General features: G+C 43.0%; 2 protein-coding genes across 2 annotated transcripts; one reads left to right on the top strand and one right to left on the bottom strand.

Annotated features, from left to right (window-relative positions):
* Nucleotides 1-1,287: 1,287 nt before the first annotated feature.
* On the top strand, nt 1,288-8,370 carry LOC106587560 (la-related protein 6). Its single transcript, XM_014176065.2, has 3 exons — nt 1,288-2,059; nt 5,350-5,548; nt 6,154-8,370. The coding sequence occupies exons 1-3, from the start codon at nt 1,344-1,346 to the stop codon at nt 7,270-7,272; spliced, it is 2,034 nt and encodes a 677-aa protein (XP_014031540.1). The 5' UTR covers nt 1,288-1,343; the 3' UTR covers nt 7,273-8,370.
* Nucleotides 8,371-11,520: 3,150 nt separating this feature from the next.
* Nucleotides 11,521-18,099, bottom strand: LOC106587559 (TM2 domain-containing protein 3). Its single transcript, XM_014176064.2, has 6 exons — nt 17,914-18,099; nt 17,476-17,571; nt 17,198-17,358; nt 16,881-17,055; nt 14,938-15,013; nt 11,521-13,047 (listed from the first exon to the last, which is right to left on the bottom strand). The coding sequence occupies exons 1-6, from the start codon at nt 18,017-18,019 to the stop codon at nt 12,882-12,884; spliced, it is 780 nt and encodes a 259-aa protein (XP_014031539.1). The 5' UTR covers nt 18,020-18,099; the 3' UTR covers nt 11,521-12,881.
* Between the last annotated feature and the right edge of the window lies 1 nt (nt 18,100).

Raw genomic sequence — 18,100 nt, 5'->3', positions numbered from 1 at the left:
TTTTGTGAAAGATTACATCACATTCACAAGCTCAAAAAGCAAAATGTTTCACAATGTTCCTAAGAATCTCATGACTATTAATTTATATAGTTCCCTTCAGATTCTTCACAATTGGGACACAGGAAAAACACATATCAAATATAACTAAAGTGTAGATGGTAAATGAAACCTTGTAAAAACAGAATAAAAAAGCAAATGTTCAGCTTTCTCTATCCAGACTTCCAGAATGGAGAAAATCATACAGACAAAAAAATGTGTACATTTAAAATAAATAAACATATGTAAGATGTTTTGTAGTGACGATAAAGATTACAAATTAACACCCTTGTTGTTGAATGTTAAGTGCAGGCAAATAGTGGTCACAATTGCATTCAGTCTGGACAAAGAGGAAATACCAGCTCTCTGATCAAGAGAGGGGAGCTCTTTTTAACTCAGCTCATTTTAACTCAGCTCAGTTTACAGCAATCAGCTTACTCCTGCCAAAGGTGTCCCAAATGGCAGCCTATTCCCTATGGGCCCTGGTTAATTGTAGTGCACTTTAAATGGAATATGGTGCCATTTTGGGTGCAACCCATGTCTCTATTGGGGCTGTTTCCTGCTGCAGACACCTGACAGATAAGCTGTTGAGGGGGGTGTTGGAACATCTTCCTGCAGAGCCATTATCTGATTGATGTCTGCTCCTGGCTTGTGGCACTGGGAGGTACAGCACTGCTGCAGCAGGACATGTGGTTCAGAGTATGAGTCAGTCCACCAGCTGTACAACTCTTGCTAACAGGGTGGAGAAAACATCAAGTCATCTCAGGCTTGGCAACTGTATTAGCAATGGTGTAGCAGTTGTGGTGTGGGTGATGATTTACGAGGCCATGTAGGATATGATACACTCCTACAATTAAAAACAGTCAGCGAGTGTCATACGTGCACTAAAGGTTTGGGCCAATTGGGTGTAGGTTTGGAGATAACAGACCATGAATTGGATTATGGAAATCCTGACATCTTCAAATCTGTGTTGTAAAGGGCTATTTTATTATAGGCATACACATAATCTCATAGTAAAAGCCACTGCTGACAGTAATGCTTCATGACACTATATACTCTGGTGTCGTTTATTTGTGTCCTTCCCCATAGCAAACCCCTCAACAACCCCTGCGGTCTAATGCTAAAAGCCTATTATCCAATTTGCAGGTTCTGAGAAATGGGTCGGCCTTCATGATTGGTGCATTGCAATTTCCCCAATTGCAGAACAGCACGTGGCATTTACACTTCAACTTCCCCTTATTTAGGACACGTGTGAAATAGCAGCCATTGTTTACTAGAAATAGTGACGAAGGGAAAAATACACAAAAATGCAAACATTGGTAAACGCATTTATCCGTTGTCTCTATTTTCTCCTCCCTCCCTCTTGGCTTCATCTTGGGGTTTGCTGGTGGGTTGGGGATGAGTGCGGAAAGACGACATGGCCCAATCCCAGAGCTCGTTTCAAAAGCAGAACGCTTCTTACATATCAGGAAGTAACAACACAAGACTGCTCCATCCCCTCGGTCTCCCCAGCTCCTAGCTGCGTCTCGCTAGCTGCTAGCTCCACGCCACCCCAGGGTTCTCCGTGGGGTAGAATTTGGGGACTCTGGCAAGCTGTGGAGCGCATCTTCGGGGCTTCCGTGGCCATTCAAAAGCGTCGAGGTGTGTGTGCCCCGTATTCTTGCGACTTCAATTGTTGTATTACAGGGAATAAAGGCTTTCATGAAAGCACTACCACTGGTGTAGCCGAGGAGGAAGTGAACGAACCGGGAGAAAACGCATTTATTTCGGGTAAAATGACGAGTGCCACCATGGAGTTTCAGAAATATATCGAATCTGCATCAGCTTCGTCAGCGGGACGGGAAACCGATGAGGTGATAATTGTGGATCAACACCTGCATGAGATGGGGACTCAAGTGATGATAACAGTGGCTATTCAGGCGGCAGACGACGAGGAACCAGAGGAGGAGGTGTCTTCAAACAATCTCGATTTCCTCGGAGGCAGCTGTAGTGAAGACGAATTTGGAAGACATGACAAATCCAGGTAAATGCTTTGTCTTGTAATGGCCTGTCTGTCTGTCTGTATCCTCCTTTTTAACGTTCTGATTTGATTGTTTATTGAAATTAACCGCATGTATGCTAAAATACGGCAATACTTTCCTTTTGTCGTTTCGTGTTATTTTAATGTGAACTTTAATTCCACAGTGAAGAGTTATGGTAATTGCCAGACAGCTTCTAACCACCTGTAGACGGGCATTGTAATCCCATTGATGTAAAAGACAGAGGCCGATTTGGATGGGACCTTTATTCTCATTGTTCTAATTCCCCTGCGTCATCCCCTGCTTTTTCAACCTGGATTCGCTGCAACCTGGACTCAGACGTAACATAGTGTAACGACCCTGGGTACATAAGCGCGGATGTCGACTCTGCCGCTCCAGCATGCTTTCGGGGCACAGTCGTAACACGCTGGACTTCGGGCTAGAAGGCAGAGGCATGCTCCCTGCCTGTTTCATTACAATAGTAAATGTAAATCCAGGACACTCTAAATAGGATGAGGTGCTACGTTTTGTATGGTGCAGTATATATTCATTTGTGGATGTCCATCCATTTTGTATGATATGTTAGGAATTGCAATTTGCAAAATGTGTGCCGTGTTACAAATTCCACATTTTTATATATATATATATATATATATATATATAACCTTCAATTTTTTTTAAATGACTATTTTACACCATTTTAAAGATAAGACTCTTGTTAATCTAACCACACTGTCCGATTTCAAAAAGGCTTTACAACGAAAGCAAAACATTAGATTATGTCAGCAGAGTACCCAGCCAGAAATAATCAGACACCCATTTTTCAAGCTAGCATATGTCACATAAACCCAAACCACAGCTAAATGTAGCACTAACCTTTGATCTTCATCAGATGACAACCCTAGGACATTATGTTATACAATACATGCATGTTTTGTTCAATCAAGTTCATATTTATATAAAAAGCTGTTTTTTTACATTAGCATGTGACTAGCATTCCCACCGAACACTGCCTGTGAATTTACTAAATTACTCAAGATAAACGTTCACAAAAAGCATAACAATTATTTTAAGAATTATAGATACTGAACTCCTCTATGCACTCGATATGTCCGATTTTAAAATAGCTTTTCGGTGAGAGCACATTTTGCAATATTCTCAGTAGATAGCCCGGCATCACAGGGCTAGCTATTTAGACACCCAGCAAGTTTAGCACTCATCAAAGTCAGATTTACTATAAGAAAAATGTTATTACCTTTGCTGTCTTCGTCAGAATGCACTCCCAGGACTTCTACTTCAATAACAAATGTTGGTTTGGTCCAAAATAATCCATCGTTATATCCAAACAGCGGCGTTTTGTTCGTGCGTTCAAGACACTATCCGAAAAGGTAAATAAGGGTGGCGAGCATGGCGCAATTCATGACAAAAAAATTCTAAATATTCCATTACCGTACTTCGAAGCATGTCAACCGCTGTTTAAAATCAATTTTTATGCCATTTTTCTCATAAAAAAGCGATAATATTCCGACCGGGAATCTGCGTTTAGGTAAACAGACAAAAGAAAAGAAAGCATTCGGTCGACTCGGGCACGCGCCTAAGCCCATAGTACTCTGAGCGGCCACTTGCCAAAAGTGATAAAGTGTTTCAGCCAGAGCCTGCCTCGATATCTTTCAGCTTTTTCCCGGGCTCTGAGAGCCTATGGGAGGTGTAGGAAGTGTCAAGTTATTGCAAAGATCCTCAGTCTTCAATAAAAAGTGCCAAGATGAAACACTACTTCTCAGACAGGCCACTTCCTGCATGGAATCTTCTCAGGTTTTTGACTGCCATATGAGTTCTGTTATACTCACAGACACCATTAAAACAGTTTTAGAAACTTTAGGGTGTTTTCTATCCAAAGCCAATAATTATATGCATATTCTAGTTACTGGGCAGGAGTAGTAACCAGATTAAATCGGGTACGTTTTTTATCCGGCTGTGTCAATACTGCCCCCTAGCCCTAACAGGTTAAATGACAAGTAGAATCACGTCTGCTTGTCCTGAGGTTACAATGCAAATGTGTACTGTTGGGGTACTCGAGGACTGGCGTTGAGAAACACTGGGTTAAAGGGGAAAGGTTAGCAAAGTAGTTGCTAAAGTTGTCTGTGATAATTCTAACACGCAACCAGACTAACCACCCTACTTTCGTTTTTTGCCTTAACTAACCTGTCTTAACCATACGAAACGAATCATACTAAATTGAGTGTTTGGATTTACATTTACTATGTTATGTCTCGTCTGAGACCAGGCTGGCTAATTTTGCCCTTGTAAATCCCTGTGACCAAGTGCTAATGTATAGGCTGTGTGGTTGGTATATTTAATTTAGGTAGTCTGAAATAAATTAATATTTTTAGCCAAGTCAGCCAATACATTATAGTCAGTCTTGTGGTGTTCCTCACTTGCAACAATGTTGCACTTGTTTAGGGGCATGGAACATTTTAGTTTTTTCACATGGTACTTTTGTAACAAGTGAACTACTCATTGATGCTCTTTGACTAGCTTATTGTGGCAGGAGAGAATCGCAGAGGATGACTAAGTCTACAATAATTGGTCCCTTTACAGTGGTGTTGTGTGCGGGGGAGGTGTTGTGCCCACATATTTTGTTGTCGAAGGGCTTCCCCGGACTGTAACACAGTGGGTTGGCTGCTGCAATCATTACGTTGTTGTCTGGGGTATTCAACTAGTGCCTTGCCTGCGGGATGGGATCGCTGGGTGAGGAGGATGACCCATCCACACAGTAATGTCATTCAGACCTTCACTCTTATTGCAGCCAGCAATGCTGGCCTGGCATACCTGTGCAAATTTTAAAGCCCTCTGTCAATAGAGCTTTGATTAAACCTTTGTTTTGGTGTGGCAGGCAGTAAATGACTGCATTGTTTGATTTTGAAGTCTGGTTGATATGGTAAATAGCCCTGTCCCTGTGTGGGAGGCATGTAGTGTGTGGCGATGACTCTGCACTCTTCAGATGGAGGTCTTAGCAATTTCTGTTCATGTTGGCGGGACACCCTGTGGTGTTGCGGTTCTGGCAGAGAGCAGTGTGACGGTCACACTGTGGTTAGGCAGCCTGTCACTACTGTCACAGGAAGAACCTGAAAATGAAATCTGAGGAAATAGTCAAGATGGCAGATCTCTAGCAGCTCTTTTCAGCATGTTGCCATGGGTAATGGCTGAGGCTGTTTTGATCAGTTCTCCTGCCAAATCGGTTAAGCTCCTGCCTTGTGTCTCTGTGAACTGGCATGTTGTCCATTTTCTTTCTCAGTGGCGCTGGCACGAGTGGCGGTGAGCTGGAGGAGGAGAGCTGGCAGCCCCCAGACCCAGAGCTGACCCAGAAGCTGGTGGCCCAGATCGAGTACTACCTGTCGGATGAGAACCTGGAGCACGATGCCTTCCTGCTCAAACACGTCCGACGCAACAAGCTGGGCTTCGTCAGTGTCAAACTGCTCACCTCCTTCAAGAAGGTAACGTTTGATCTCCTGCTGACAGTTTGGTTTCTTGATATTGAAATATCAATTGAATTCCCTGGGGGCTCATAACTGAATGCAACAGCAGTTCCTAGTGTCAATATGGCAAGCCGTTGGGGCTAGGAAGTGCATTCTCACATGAGTTGGAGGCGGGCGCATCTGGTGTGAATGAGGCTCATACATGCTCATTGATTTTGGCTGTTTCCATTTTTAGTTCACTTCCAAGAATAAGATCTGTGTTTTTCTCCTCTACTGGTTTAATGTTCACAGCTGCATGAATACTGTAAATGTTTTAGTTTCTAAGAGGAACTAACAGCAATATTTGTTGCTGTATTTACCAACAAATGTTTGAATTTTAGGAACTGTTGAACACTACTTCTGTAGAAGCCAGTAACTTGATTTGCCTTTTGATAGCTGTTGCTTACATAGAAATAATCTCATTCTAGATCTGTGGCTGCTTATGCTATCATACTACCATCAGGAAAATGGCTTTTTAGTTTTAAGGATGTATGATAAAACAAAGGATGTTCTCATACAGGATGCTGCCTGTAAAAGTAAAGACTTTCACTTCCGATTATCTCTAACAGTTATTTTCCTCCCAGGTGAAGCACTTGACGCGAGACTGGAGAACAACTGCATATGCTCTGCGCCACTCGACAATACTTGAGCTAAATGATGAGGGGCGCAAAGTGCGTCGCAGATCAACAGTGCCCGTGTTTGCCAGCGAGTCACTGCCAAGCCGCATGCTGCTACTCAGCGAGCTGCAGAGCTGGCCAGAGCTGGGTGTGGTGATGGAGGGTGGGGCTGGCGATGGGAGTGAGGGCAGCGCTACCCAACAGGAACAACTGATGAAGCTGCTGCTGAAAGCGTTTGGAACATATGGAGCCATTGCCTCTGTGAGGGTGCTGAAGCCTGGCAAGGACCTGCCAGCCGACCTGAAGAAGCTGAGTGGCCGCTACACACAGCTGGGCACTGAGGAGTGTGCCATCGTGGAGTATGAGGAAGTGGAAGCTGCAGTCAAAGCCAATGAGGCTGTGGGCAGCGAGGAGGGGACAGGGTCTCTGGGGTTGAAGGTGGTCCTGATCGGCACCAAGCCTCCCAAGAAGAAGGTCCCCAAAGATCAGCGTCAGCGCGAGGAGGGAGTAGGAGGAATGAGGAAGAGCCACTCCCTCAACAGCCGGGTACGGGAGCTTCAGTATCACGAAGACTCTGCCTGTAGCTCCTCAGAGACTGAGAGCAACCCCACCTCCCCCAGACTGGCCCGCAAATCCCGCTCTGTCAATAAGCTAAGTCCCACTGGAGGGGGTGCCACCTTCCAGAACAATCACCTGAGCCCAGCTGTGTCCCCACGCTCCAGCCCCTGGTCGAGCCCCCGGGCCAGCCCATGCTCCCAACGCAAGTCTCCCCACTCCCATAAGTCTCCTTTGGCCAGTGAGGGCAGACTGAGCCCTGAGGCTGGGCGACGTTGGGCGGACTACTCCTCAGACAGCAGCCTGACGCCATCCGGTAGCCCCTGGGTCCAGAGGCGCAGGCAGGTGGCCTCCCAGGAGAGCAGCCCAGTAGGGAGCCCCATGCTGGGTCGAAAGATCCAGGGCGCAGACGGGCTTCCGCCAGGCGTAATGCGGCTACCGCGTGGGCCTGATGGAACACGTGGTTTTCACTGTGGTGTGTCCATTGGTGTTGCTGAGAGGGGAGAGAAGACTGCTTCTACCCAAACCTGACACTCAGACCCCCCCCCATGCCCCCAGTTTTAAAGCAGTACACTGAGTACAGCGACAAGATTTGACCCAGTCCTTTGGCCACTACATTGACGTTCTTCATCTCCCGCCCCACATTTGAATGGTCGTAGATTTGTTCTGTTTAATAGTTTGGAGTTTTGCCAGTCTTTGTTATACTTTTATACAATATTTTGTTTAAAAACATGGTGACGCCTAATTTATGAATATTTAAGATACATTTTGAGTTTATTAAATTCAAAGTTGAGTACTGTATTTCAGACACCAGAGTAATGGTATTTGTCACCTCCAATTGCTATCTAAGGTGTTAAGCATGGGGCGGGGCAGAGATTTACTTCAGTAACCCTATTTTACTTTTTTATTGGAAAGTTTCCAGTGTCAGTCTTAAAGTGTATAAAATCTCATTTTGTATGGATGGTGTGAACGGTGGTATGGGCACATGGCGTGGATAGCGCCATATGCCTTTTGCTATATTTGTCTATTGTGAGTATCAATGTGATTTGCTCCATAAACTGTGGCCATACTTTCCCTGCCAGAAGGCTGAACAGTTATCACATGGACTACTTTATTTTTCCTTAATTTTTAATATTTTTTCCTGGATGCCTAACTTAAGCTTCCAAAGTAGGGGTTACACTCCTAACTGCAAAAAAATGAAAAATACTGGATGGGGGGAGCCCTTCCTTGGCTGGAATCTGTTTCTCAGTGTATAGCCTCTGCCGAGTCCCCAACAACCTGGTTTTCAGGGGAAATGCAAAGAGCCTGACCAGACTTCTGCTTTTGGACGTTATCAAGACAACTCCATCTTAAGTCCTCCACATTTACTGGATTGGTTGAACAGTGTGGAAGAGAACCTACCCTGACACTTATTTTTCTCGTCAAGACCAGTATGTAGGGGATCTGGTTTCAGGTGTTACTCTTATGCCTGCTATGTTGGGTTAATCAGTGTGTAGCATGCTGGTAGTGGGGTATATGAGGGATGCAATGTTCAGGTTTGAGTGTGCAAAATGCAGATGCTCTTGACATCTGAGCTGGGGTAATGTGCATTTTCTTTATTGTACAAAATAAATCACAAATTGCATTTGGCTTGTGGCAACATTTCCATTCAATTAGGAACTTAGGCCGAATTGGCTTGACGCCCATTCCTAACGCAAGGTCAAATGTTTTAGTTAACATGATTGATTGTCAAAGATTTAAATGAATACCCTAATCACATGCACAAGACAAATGGCTTATTGGCTGCATTCCACAACGAGCCACCATTATCACATGAGATTGACTGCACAGATGAAGAGCATGAGCTGGAAGAGTGGACGTTAGTATCAATACCAGCCTTCTCTGCAAAACTGAGTAACAAATTTACAGATTGCAGTAAGATTTGATAAGCTATTATTCAGGTCTATTACATAGCTGGATCTAATTGGTATTATTGTGAAATTGCTTTCAAATGTTCCTTAGCAACTACAAAGGTCTGACGCAAATCCAGTATCTCATGCTGAGATGCTATGAAATCAGAAGATGTGATCCAGCTTTATCAGGATACAGATACTACATGTATCAACTTATTAATTACTGTATGACTATTGGAAGTTGGAACTACTGAGTTACAGTTCATATAAGAATCAGTCCACTGAAATCAATTCATTAGGCCCTAATGAATGGATTTCTGGTGACTGGGAATACAGATATGCATCTGGTCACAATATAAATATTTTTTTTTAAAGCAGGGGCGTGGATCAGAACCAGTCGGTATCTGATGTGACCATTTTCCTCATGCATAGAGTTGATTGTGGAATATTATCCCAATTCTCTTCAAGGTTGTGTGCAATTGCTATACATTGGCGGGAATTTCAACACGCTGTTGTACACGTCGATCCAGAGCATCCCAAACAGCTCAATGGGTGACATGTCTGAGTATGCAGGCCATGGAAGAAATGGGACATTTTCAGCTTCCAGGAATTGTGTACCTCCCACACAGTTTACCTAAAGCCTTCAATGGATTCTTCCAGGTTAATTCTGAAATCCATCTATATAACGCAAGACACTGCAATAACCTTCACCCTCCCCACTGCCACACCTCACATAGTTAATTCTCTATCAGATACGGAGGTACCATACTCTGGAATTCTTATCTTCACATTGCCAAAACCTCATCCGGTCAGTCTGATGAACCAAACTACCCAATAATCCCTCCATGTAGCCTAACTCACATGTTTTTTTTCTTGTTTACTGAGTATATTATGTGCAATTATAATTCATATGCTTAGCTTAACTGATTGAACAAACTATTTTTTTGTACTTATTTGTGGTGTGGTTTTCATATAAGCCCTTTCGGGCTTCTAACCTCATCTGCACACCATTTTTACATCAGTACTGTTTTGTCTTTCACTTTTCTTTGGTGCAAATAAAATAAAAACTAAAAGCTACAGATCCTTGCGACATGGAGCCATGGGTTATCATGCTGAAACATGAGGTGATGGCGGCGGATGAATGGTGCGACAATGGGCCTCAGGTATCTCTGTGCGTTCAAATTGCCATAGATCAAATGCAATTGTGTTGTCCGGCCATACCATAACCCCACCACCACCATGAGGCACTCTGTTCACAACGTTGACATCAGTAAACCGCTGGCCCACACGACGCTATACACGTGGTCTGCAGTTGAGGCCTATTGGACGTACTTCCAAATTCTCTAAAATGACATTGGAGATGGCTTATGGTAGGGAAATTATCTGGCAACAGCTCTCGTGGATATTCCTACAGTCACCATGTCAATTGCACGCTCCTTCAAAAGTTGAGACATCTGTTGCATTGTGTTGTGTGACAAAACTTCACATTTTAGAGTGGCCTTTTATTGTCCCCTGCACAAGGCGCACCTGTCTAATGATCATGCTGTTTAAGTAGCTTCTTGATATGCCACACCTGTCAGGTGTATTAATTATCTTAGTAAAGGAGAAATGCTCACTAACAAGGATGTAAACAAATTTGTGCACAAAATTAGAGAGAAATCAGCTTTTTGTGCTTATGGAACATTTCTGGGATCTTTTATTTCAGCTCATGAAACATGGGCCCAACACTTTACATGTTGCATTTATATTTTTGTTCAGTATACTGTATAACATCCTAGGAACCAGTAGCCTACTGCTGTTACTAGTAGATCCAGTGAAATGATGCCAAACGAACTGTTTCTTGCATAAGACAGGAATGAATGAATGGTCTTTTGTCTTCATCACTCACGATTAACAATTCTAAACTAATCATAGGGGATTTCACCACAATGGAAGTTGTGTTCTGATTCACTTAGGATTGTTGACTCTCAATGGATTTGAACATGCAAATGACTGTCCTATTAAGAGAACTCACATGTGCTCATAGGAGTAATGATATTCACAATATGTTTCCATAAATGTCAATTAACCCAGTAAGACTGCTTTCATTTAATTAAAGAATTACCCTGTTCTGTTCAGTACTGATTGTCTAGTATAGCATCGATGATTCGTATCATCGATTGGACAGTCTTTTTGTTGACATGTTTTTATCAGAAATGACTAGGTGATATGGTGGTTCTATTGCCGTTGTATTTTAAGATGCTACTCGTTGAGATACACGTCAGCCTCAACTGAGAAGCGTTTGGTTAAAAATACATAACCCAAAATTAAACAATTTCTTACAGGTTGTATTCATGCTCAGTGAGATATGTGGCATGAGGATGACTGGCATTTATTATTCTAACTGTGTAGCCTTGCCAGCCAAAATGTAGAGGTGGCGGTCAGTTGATTTGGCTCAAACACATTCTGTTGGAGGTGGTTCATAACAGTAAGTGATGTGGGAGTGAGGAACTGAGGATGGGGAGTGTATACAGACATTTACTGCAGATCAGCCAATGAGAAGCGCTAACACATGCTAGCAATGCTAGGACCAATGCAGAAGATACTGTATGTAATATAGTGTATGTATTCACATAACCATTAGTCAGTGAGATGTTGAATTACAGTAGTGAGCTTCTCTTTCTGTAGGCCTGTATTTCTGTATCCAATGGCACTGCTTCACAGTATCGTTACAATGAGGCGGGGAATTTTACTGTGTGAAAAAGCACAGGCATCTGTGAAAGAATGTAGAGGTGAAGTCTAGGTCAATCATGGAAATAACAGACCAGATGATTTTGTTTATTCAAGTATGCTTATAATACTAGAAAATACTAACAGCAGGCTGAAGACAATAAGGCACAAAGTTCAATAACATTTCACAAGTTTAATATTTACAATTTTCTTAAACATCTGTCATTACAGTGTTACAAAGAAACTAAAATCCTACCTCCAGAACATGAACACATTTTCACCAGAAATATAGGTTACCAGTTTGTGCAGCACACATACCTATGCTCTGGATATGGGAGGCTACATATCGTAACCATTCGGGCTGGGCGATTAGCGATGAACAATATCATGAAAGCTACGTATATGAAGAAAAAACCTGTTGTACAAGTTCTTTAAACTAGTACTAAAACCATTCTGAACCAGTTAGTGACCTAGTTTAAGCCTGCACAGCTTTACGAAAACAGATTGTGTGTTTTGGGAATGCAGAGCTGTAGTGCAATGCCATGTAATGGTGAAATCTGACATATACATATTGGTGCACATCACAGAAGGTTGGTGGCGCCTTAATTGGGGAGGACGGGCTCATGGTAATGTGGAGTGGAATAGTATCAAATACATGGTTTCCATGTGTTTAATGCCATTACATTCACTCCTTTCCAGCCATTATTATGAGCCGTCCTCCACTCAACAGCCTCCTGTGGTGCACATCCACAATGTAAATACACAATATAAGCCCCAGCCATAATAACCACCATGTCATTTCCCCAAATCTGTATCCCAACCACATTTTCAACCACACAATCTGACATTCATGTATCAATGTTACACTCCAAAGAAAATAACCGTTCAAGTATTCTCTTGCTGGTTGGTTTGCAGAGACCACTGAAAGGTTGATCTGCTATCCACCGATGCACATTACTGTCCATCACACTTAGCAGGTACCACATGCTTTTACAAAACCTGCAGGGAAGAAACACTGCTTTTCTTCCAAGCACTTTTTGTTTCTGTTATCGGTATTATAATAATAACTCAATTTTGTGTTCCGAAGCCATGGTTACTGGTCTCCTATGCATGACCATGCAGTGAGTAAGGAGCCCCATAGGTGGCCATTGTTACAATATAATTCCAAGCACTGCTTAACTGTGCCTACCTCCCATTCTCCAGTCAGTCCATATCAGCCTGGCCAACTCTAATCACCATTAACCAAACAACTCCAAAACGATGCTCAGTGCAGCTTGTATTACAGTATATCAGTGAAGGATGCTTGGGCTTGATGATCTAGAGGCGGACCTGACAAGGCTGACCGTGAAGCTGCACTGGTGGCAGATGGGACAAGAAGTCAGTCTTTGCAGACAGTGGGAATTTGGGCAAGCAGATGGTGTGATAATGGGATGGCATCTCCATGGAGTGGATCTTTACAGTCAGACAGTCTGAACTGAAATGGAGAGGGTATCAACCCTACAACCATCATGCCTGTGGAGTGGGCATCAATCACAGGTCTCAGATGTAGAGGGAGCCATCGGCTGGCCCCACATAGCCCGCCCCAATCAGCAGCACATCAATCAGGGTCCAGATGCCCAGGCCACCGAAGCTGAACAGCTTGCCCAGACCCTCTCTCCACTGGCCTAGATAGAACCGGTCAGCCCCAAATCCACCTAGTGTAATGCTGCAGATAGAAACACAACAATAACACAACTGGGATTCTACTGCTAACAGTGAAGAGCATAGATGACATGGATATCTAAGCGGCAAGGCGCACCATATTGAAAGTCGGCCGTAGACCACCTTCTTGGTGTTGACAACGGGTGGCAAATCAACATGTACAATTGTCGGGAAATTAAAAGAAAATGACGGCTGATGTTTCTGTTGTCAGAGGCGGTAAGACGGACACACGCTGTTTTTAACCTTCATCATCACGGCTTGTTTTGTCCTTAAAAGATTTGAGTGACTGTTGTGCTACCAAAGTCACTCATTTATTTTACAAATTAAAGGATTTTCATGAATATTTTTCTCAAGGATAAAGAAGTTTTATAAAAAGACTCAAAGTATAAGAAACCCAAAGAAACGATTAGAAAGTTATAACACACTTAAGCCAGGTGGGGTGATCTTAAAGGGGGGGCTGAACTCATCGATTTCCCCTGGGTTTGTGCTACTCGTTAAGAAAAAAAAAAGTTTTATCTTGGAGGTGTGGTTCGATGTGGGTGTGTTATGTTAGCTATATCGTAACCTGGACTCTATTGTTGTTTGTCCCTCTACAGTCACCGTAGCTAAAATATCCCAAACAGCCACTGTACTTTCAATAAGGGATTGCGTGACGAATAGCGTAACAAAAGCGTAACGCAGCATTACAACAATAACGTGATTGGTCAAAAATCCCATGCTCCGTGCATTATGCATTTCCTCCTTACTAGACTATCTTTGATGACAGTTGTGTTTGTGATGCTAACGTTAGCTCACGAACGTTTGAGTTGGAAAAAACCCATCCGTTTATAATGAAGTCTTATTCTTTCAACCCAAGACTGTCAATTATTGGTAGTTCTGCTGCCTGTAAAGAAATGGGCAGGGCTGTAGGTTGATTCTGCTGCTACGATTGGATAGCATGCACTGCAGCACACGTGCACCTGTGCTCTGGATGATTTGAGTATTGCAAGCTGTGCCAGACAGCAGTTCTGTGTGGGCAGAATTGAAATCTAAACCCAACCCAAGGAAAACACTGTTGTTCTTGATTTCGTAAATCAGTTTTGTAAGATACAGACTTAAAATGTTGTCCTAATTACACTTTGTAGTCAGTTTTGGCACCAAAATAAATGTTTCTGACTAATATCGATGCCACATAGGCCATTTTCAACCAGATAAGCCATTTTTTTGTTTCAGCCTTCCTTTAAAACCTCTACGGGATCGGTGTCCCCCCCACGTGACGGTTGAGCTAACTTGGCTAATGCGATTAGCATGAGGTTGTAAGTAACAAAAAAATTCCCAGGACATAGACATATCTGATATGGGCAGAAAGCTTACATTCTTGTTAATCTAACTGCACTGTCCAGTTTACAGTTGCTATTACAGTGAAATAAAACCATGCTATTGTTTGAGAAGAGTGCACAATTATGAACTTGAAAATGGATTAATAAACCAATTAGGCACATTTGGGCAGTCTTGATACAATATCTTGAACAGATATGCAATGGTTCATTGGATCAGTCTAAAACTTTGCATATACACTGCTGCCATCTAGTGGCAAAATCTGTACCTGGGCTGGAATAATACATTATGGCCTTTCCCTTGCATTTCAAAGCTAGTAAAAATAATAATTTAAAGCATATATTTTTCTTTGTATTATCTTTAACCAGATCTAATGTGTTATATTCTCCTATATTAATTTCACATTTCCACAAACTTCGAAGTGTTTAGTTTCAAATGGTATCAAGAATATACATCTCCTTGCTTCAGGTCCTGAGCTACAGGCAGTTAGATTTGGGTATGTCATTTTAGGCAGAAATTGAAAAAAGGGGTCAGATCCTTAAGAGGTTTTGACAGTGTGCTTGTGCAGGAGTCTTACCTGAGTGCCAGTGCTGTAGACCACTTGTACCCTCCTGTCCAGTTGCAGTACAAACGTTTCTGAAATACTCTTTTACCTGAGAACAAAAGACAGTTGTAATGAATGCACTTGGCCAGTATACACTCCCCCCCATACGCACTTGGCTAGTATACACTCCCCCCCCCCCCCATACGCATTTGGGCAGTATACACTCCTCCCCCCATACGCACTTGGCTAGTATACACTCCCCCCCAATACGCATTTGGGCAGTATACACTCCCCTCCCCAATACGCATTTGGGCAGTATACACTCCCCCCCAATACGCATTTGGGCAGTATACACTCCCCCCCAATACGCATTTGGGCAGGATGCACTCCCCTCCAATACGCATTTGGGCAGTATGCACTCCTCCAATACGCATTTGGGCAGGATGCACTCCCCTCCAATACGCATTTGGGCAGGATGCACTCCCTCCAATACGCATTTGGGCAGGATGCACTCCCCTCCAATACGCATTTGGGCAGGATGCACTCCCCTCCAATACGCATTTGGGCAGTATGCACTCCCCTCCAATACGCATTTGGGCAGTATGCACTCCCCTCCAATACGCATTTGGGCAGTATGCACTCCCCTCCAATACGCATTTGGGCAGTATACACTCCCCTCCAATACGCATTTGGGCAGTATACACTCCCCTCCAATATGCATTTGGGCAGTATACACTCCCCTCCAATACGCATTTGGGCAGTATACACTCCCCTCCAATACACATTCGGGCAGTATACACTCCCCTCCAATACACATTTGGGCAGTATACACTCCCCTCCATACACATTTGGGCAGTATACACTCCCCTCCATACACATTTGGGCAGTATACACTCCCCTCCATACACATTTGGGCAGTATACTCTCCCCTCCATACACATTTGGGCAGTATACACTCCCCTCCATACGCATTTGGACAGTGAAGCATTTGGCTCTATACTCCAGCATTTTAGATTTGGGATAGAATGTTTTATTTGAGGGTATTTTCATACATATCGGTCTTAAAGCACTTCCTGTAACTAGTCCCCCCATTTGAAGAAGTCATAAGTATTTGGACAAACTAACTTATAGTGAAGTCAAAAGTTTAGAATTTGGTTCCATATTCCTTGCATGCCAAAACTACATCAAGCATGTGACTCTATAAACTTGTTGGATGCGTTTGCAGTTTGTTTTTCCCAATAGGAACTGAATGGTGAATAATGTCTTGTGCCATTTGAGTCACTTTTATTGTAAGTAAGAATAGAAGATGTTTCTGAACACTTCTACATTCATGTGGATGCTAACATGATTATAGATAATCATGAATCAATTATGAATAATGATGAGTGAGACGGTTAGAGGCACAAAGATCATACCCCCCAAAAAATACCATTCTCCCGGGATATCGGTAATGGTGTGAGTTTAGCATGTTTTGTTGTAGCCTCAATCTCACTCATTATTCATGATTCATTCATGGTTTTTTCTTAATAATGGCATTATCAGGATTAATTGTATTCAGAAGTATCTTATCTACTCAGAAATAAAATTATCTTATCTACTCAGAAAGAAAATGATCATCATTCAGTTACTTTGACAAAATATAACCCAGAACACAACCAAAACAAACTGCAAATGCATCCAAGGGGTTTGTAGAGTCACAAGCTTGATGTAGTCATCGCGTGCAAGGAATATTGGACCAAATACTAAACATTTGACAAAATACTTGACTTCTTCACATGGGTGGGACTACATACATAATGTGCTTTCATTTCTAAATGGTAAAATATATGTATGAAAAGACCCTCAAATAACAGGTGACATACTTCTGGACTGTTGCCTCATGAAACACTTGATCTCATCACTGTCCAAATATATATGAGGGGCATGTATGTATTTGAATAATAATGAACCAGACACACTGTACAGTAAGTGTATACCTAAGCAGTGTACGTGGTCCAGTACTTGGCAGGTGGCATTGTAGCATTTGCGGGGGCAGGCAACGGTCATACAGCTGGTTGAGTTGGAGCATCTGTACTGAGACAGGTCCAGCTGCCAGCAGAACTGGCACGTGATAGACAGGGAGAAGTTGGTCTGCTGCTTCCCCGACTCCGCCTGCAAGCAGAGAAAAATAAACAGCATACTGAAGCATCAACAGCACAATGACAAAGTGCTACAGTTACGTACTTTCTTTGTAAATGGAGCTCCTTGTTCTTTGTCAAGAACAATCTGTGTCCAACTGGCGAAATGAACTCACTGTGCAGTGGACTCCTCTCTTGGCCTTGCAAGAGAAAGACGCTAGTTTACCATAGCTACAGTTGTGGTGATAGCTGCAGTTGATGCAGTCAGCAGGCAGTCTGTTGCATTGACCCCCACTGGGGCATTTGGCAGCATAGCCATCTGAATCAGTTGGAGATGCTGCAAAACAATTCACAAGATTATAGGTTGTCCCATGGACCTCATTCAGTAACAGCACACTAAAGAGGCACTGTCAGTGTCAACATGATAAAAACATCCCATGGATGGAGATTTTACCAGATGATGGAGAAGGAACCACCGGGCTGGTGATGACTGGCTGAGCATCTCGGCTGTAAGGGGGCTCCTGGCCCACGTGTGGGGAGCTCAGGTACCCTGGAAGACAGGAGTTGGCATATAAGGGGGAGGGTGCATCATGTAGTTAGCTGTTATAGCTAGCAAGCTAATAAACACAGCTTGCTGGAGCAATTGTACATGTTAGCTAGCTTGCCAGATAAAATACAGTAGGAACAGAATACAGTAAATTGTCTGTAGACCTGCAGACTACCATTGTGTGGATACTAGCCATAAGCTCTTGTTACCTAGCTAGCTAATGTAATGCGTTATGCCAGCTAACCACTTTGCTAGCTAACTAGCATGGGGGGGGGAATCACAGATGAAGCTTAGCCCTGGTTTATACAAATCCGTTTTAGCATATGTGATGTTACATAGTCTTACCATTCACACATTGCAAACATAGATCCAAAAATAACAGTGTTATGATTCCATGGGCTTTTAGGCAGCGTCTTCTCTCAAATGGCCAAATCTGACTGACGGTAGCCATTGTGCTAACGTAAATCAACTTCAATCCCTTTCTTAGCCTTGTGACCCGCCCATTTAAAGGGGACGCATGAATTTACTTCTT

The sequence above is a fragment of the Salmo salar genome, chromosome ssa26, assembly GCF_905237065.1.
Source record: "Salmo salar chromosome ssa26, Ssal_v3.1, whole genome shotgun sequence".
NCBI classification, from domain to species: Eukaryota; Metazoa; Chordata; class Actinopteri; order Salmoniformes; family Salmonidae; genus Salmo; species Salmo salar.
The sequence above is the reverse complement of the archived record's forward strand: the minus strand, read 5'-3'. Positions and strand labels throughout refer to the sequence as shown.

Excerpts from the sequence above, each read along its gene's own strand:
- LOC106587560 (XM_014176065.2), top strand. The coding sequence starts at position 1,344 with ATGCAAACATTGGTAAACGCATTTATCCGTTGTCTCTATTTTCTCCTC. Across the intron at positions 2,060-5,349 it reads GGAAGACATGACAAATCCAG|TGGCGCTGGCACGAGTGGCG; the intron begins GTAAATGCTTTG and ends TTTCTTTCTCAG. Across the intron at positions 5,549-6,153 it reads TGCTCACCTCCTTCAAGAAG|GTGAAGCACTTGACGCGAGA; the intron begins GTAACGTTTGAT and ends TTTTCCTCCCAG.
- LOC106587559 (XM_014176064.2), bottom strand. The coding sequence starts at position 18,019 with ATGGCTACCGTCAGTCAGATTTGGCCATTTGAGAGAAGACGCTGCCTA. Across the intron at positions 17,572-17,913 it reads ATGTTTGCAATGTGTGAATG|GGTACCTGAGCTCCCCACAC; the intron begins GTAAGACTATGT and ends CCTGTCTTCCAG. Across the intron at positions 15,014-16,880 it reads GGACCACGTACACTGCTTAG|GTAAAAGAGTATTTCAGAAA; the intron begins GTATACACTTAC and ends TTTTGTTCTCAG.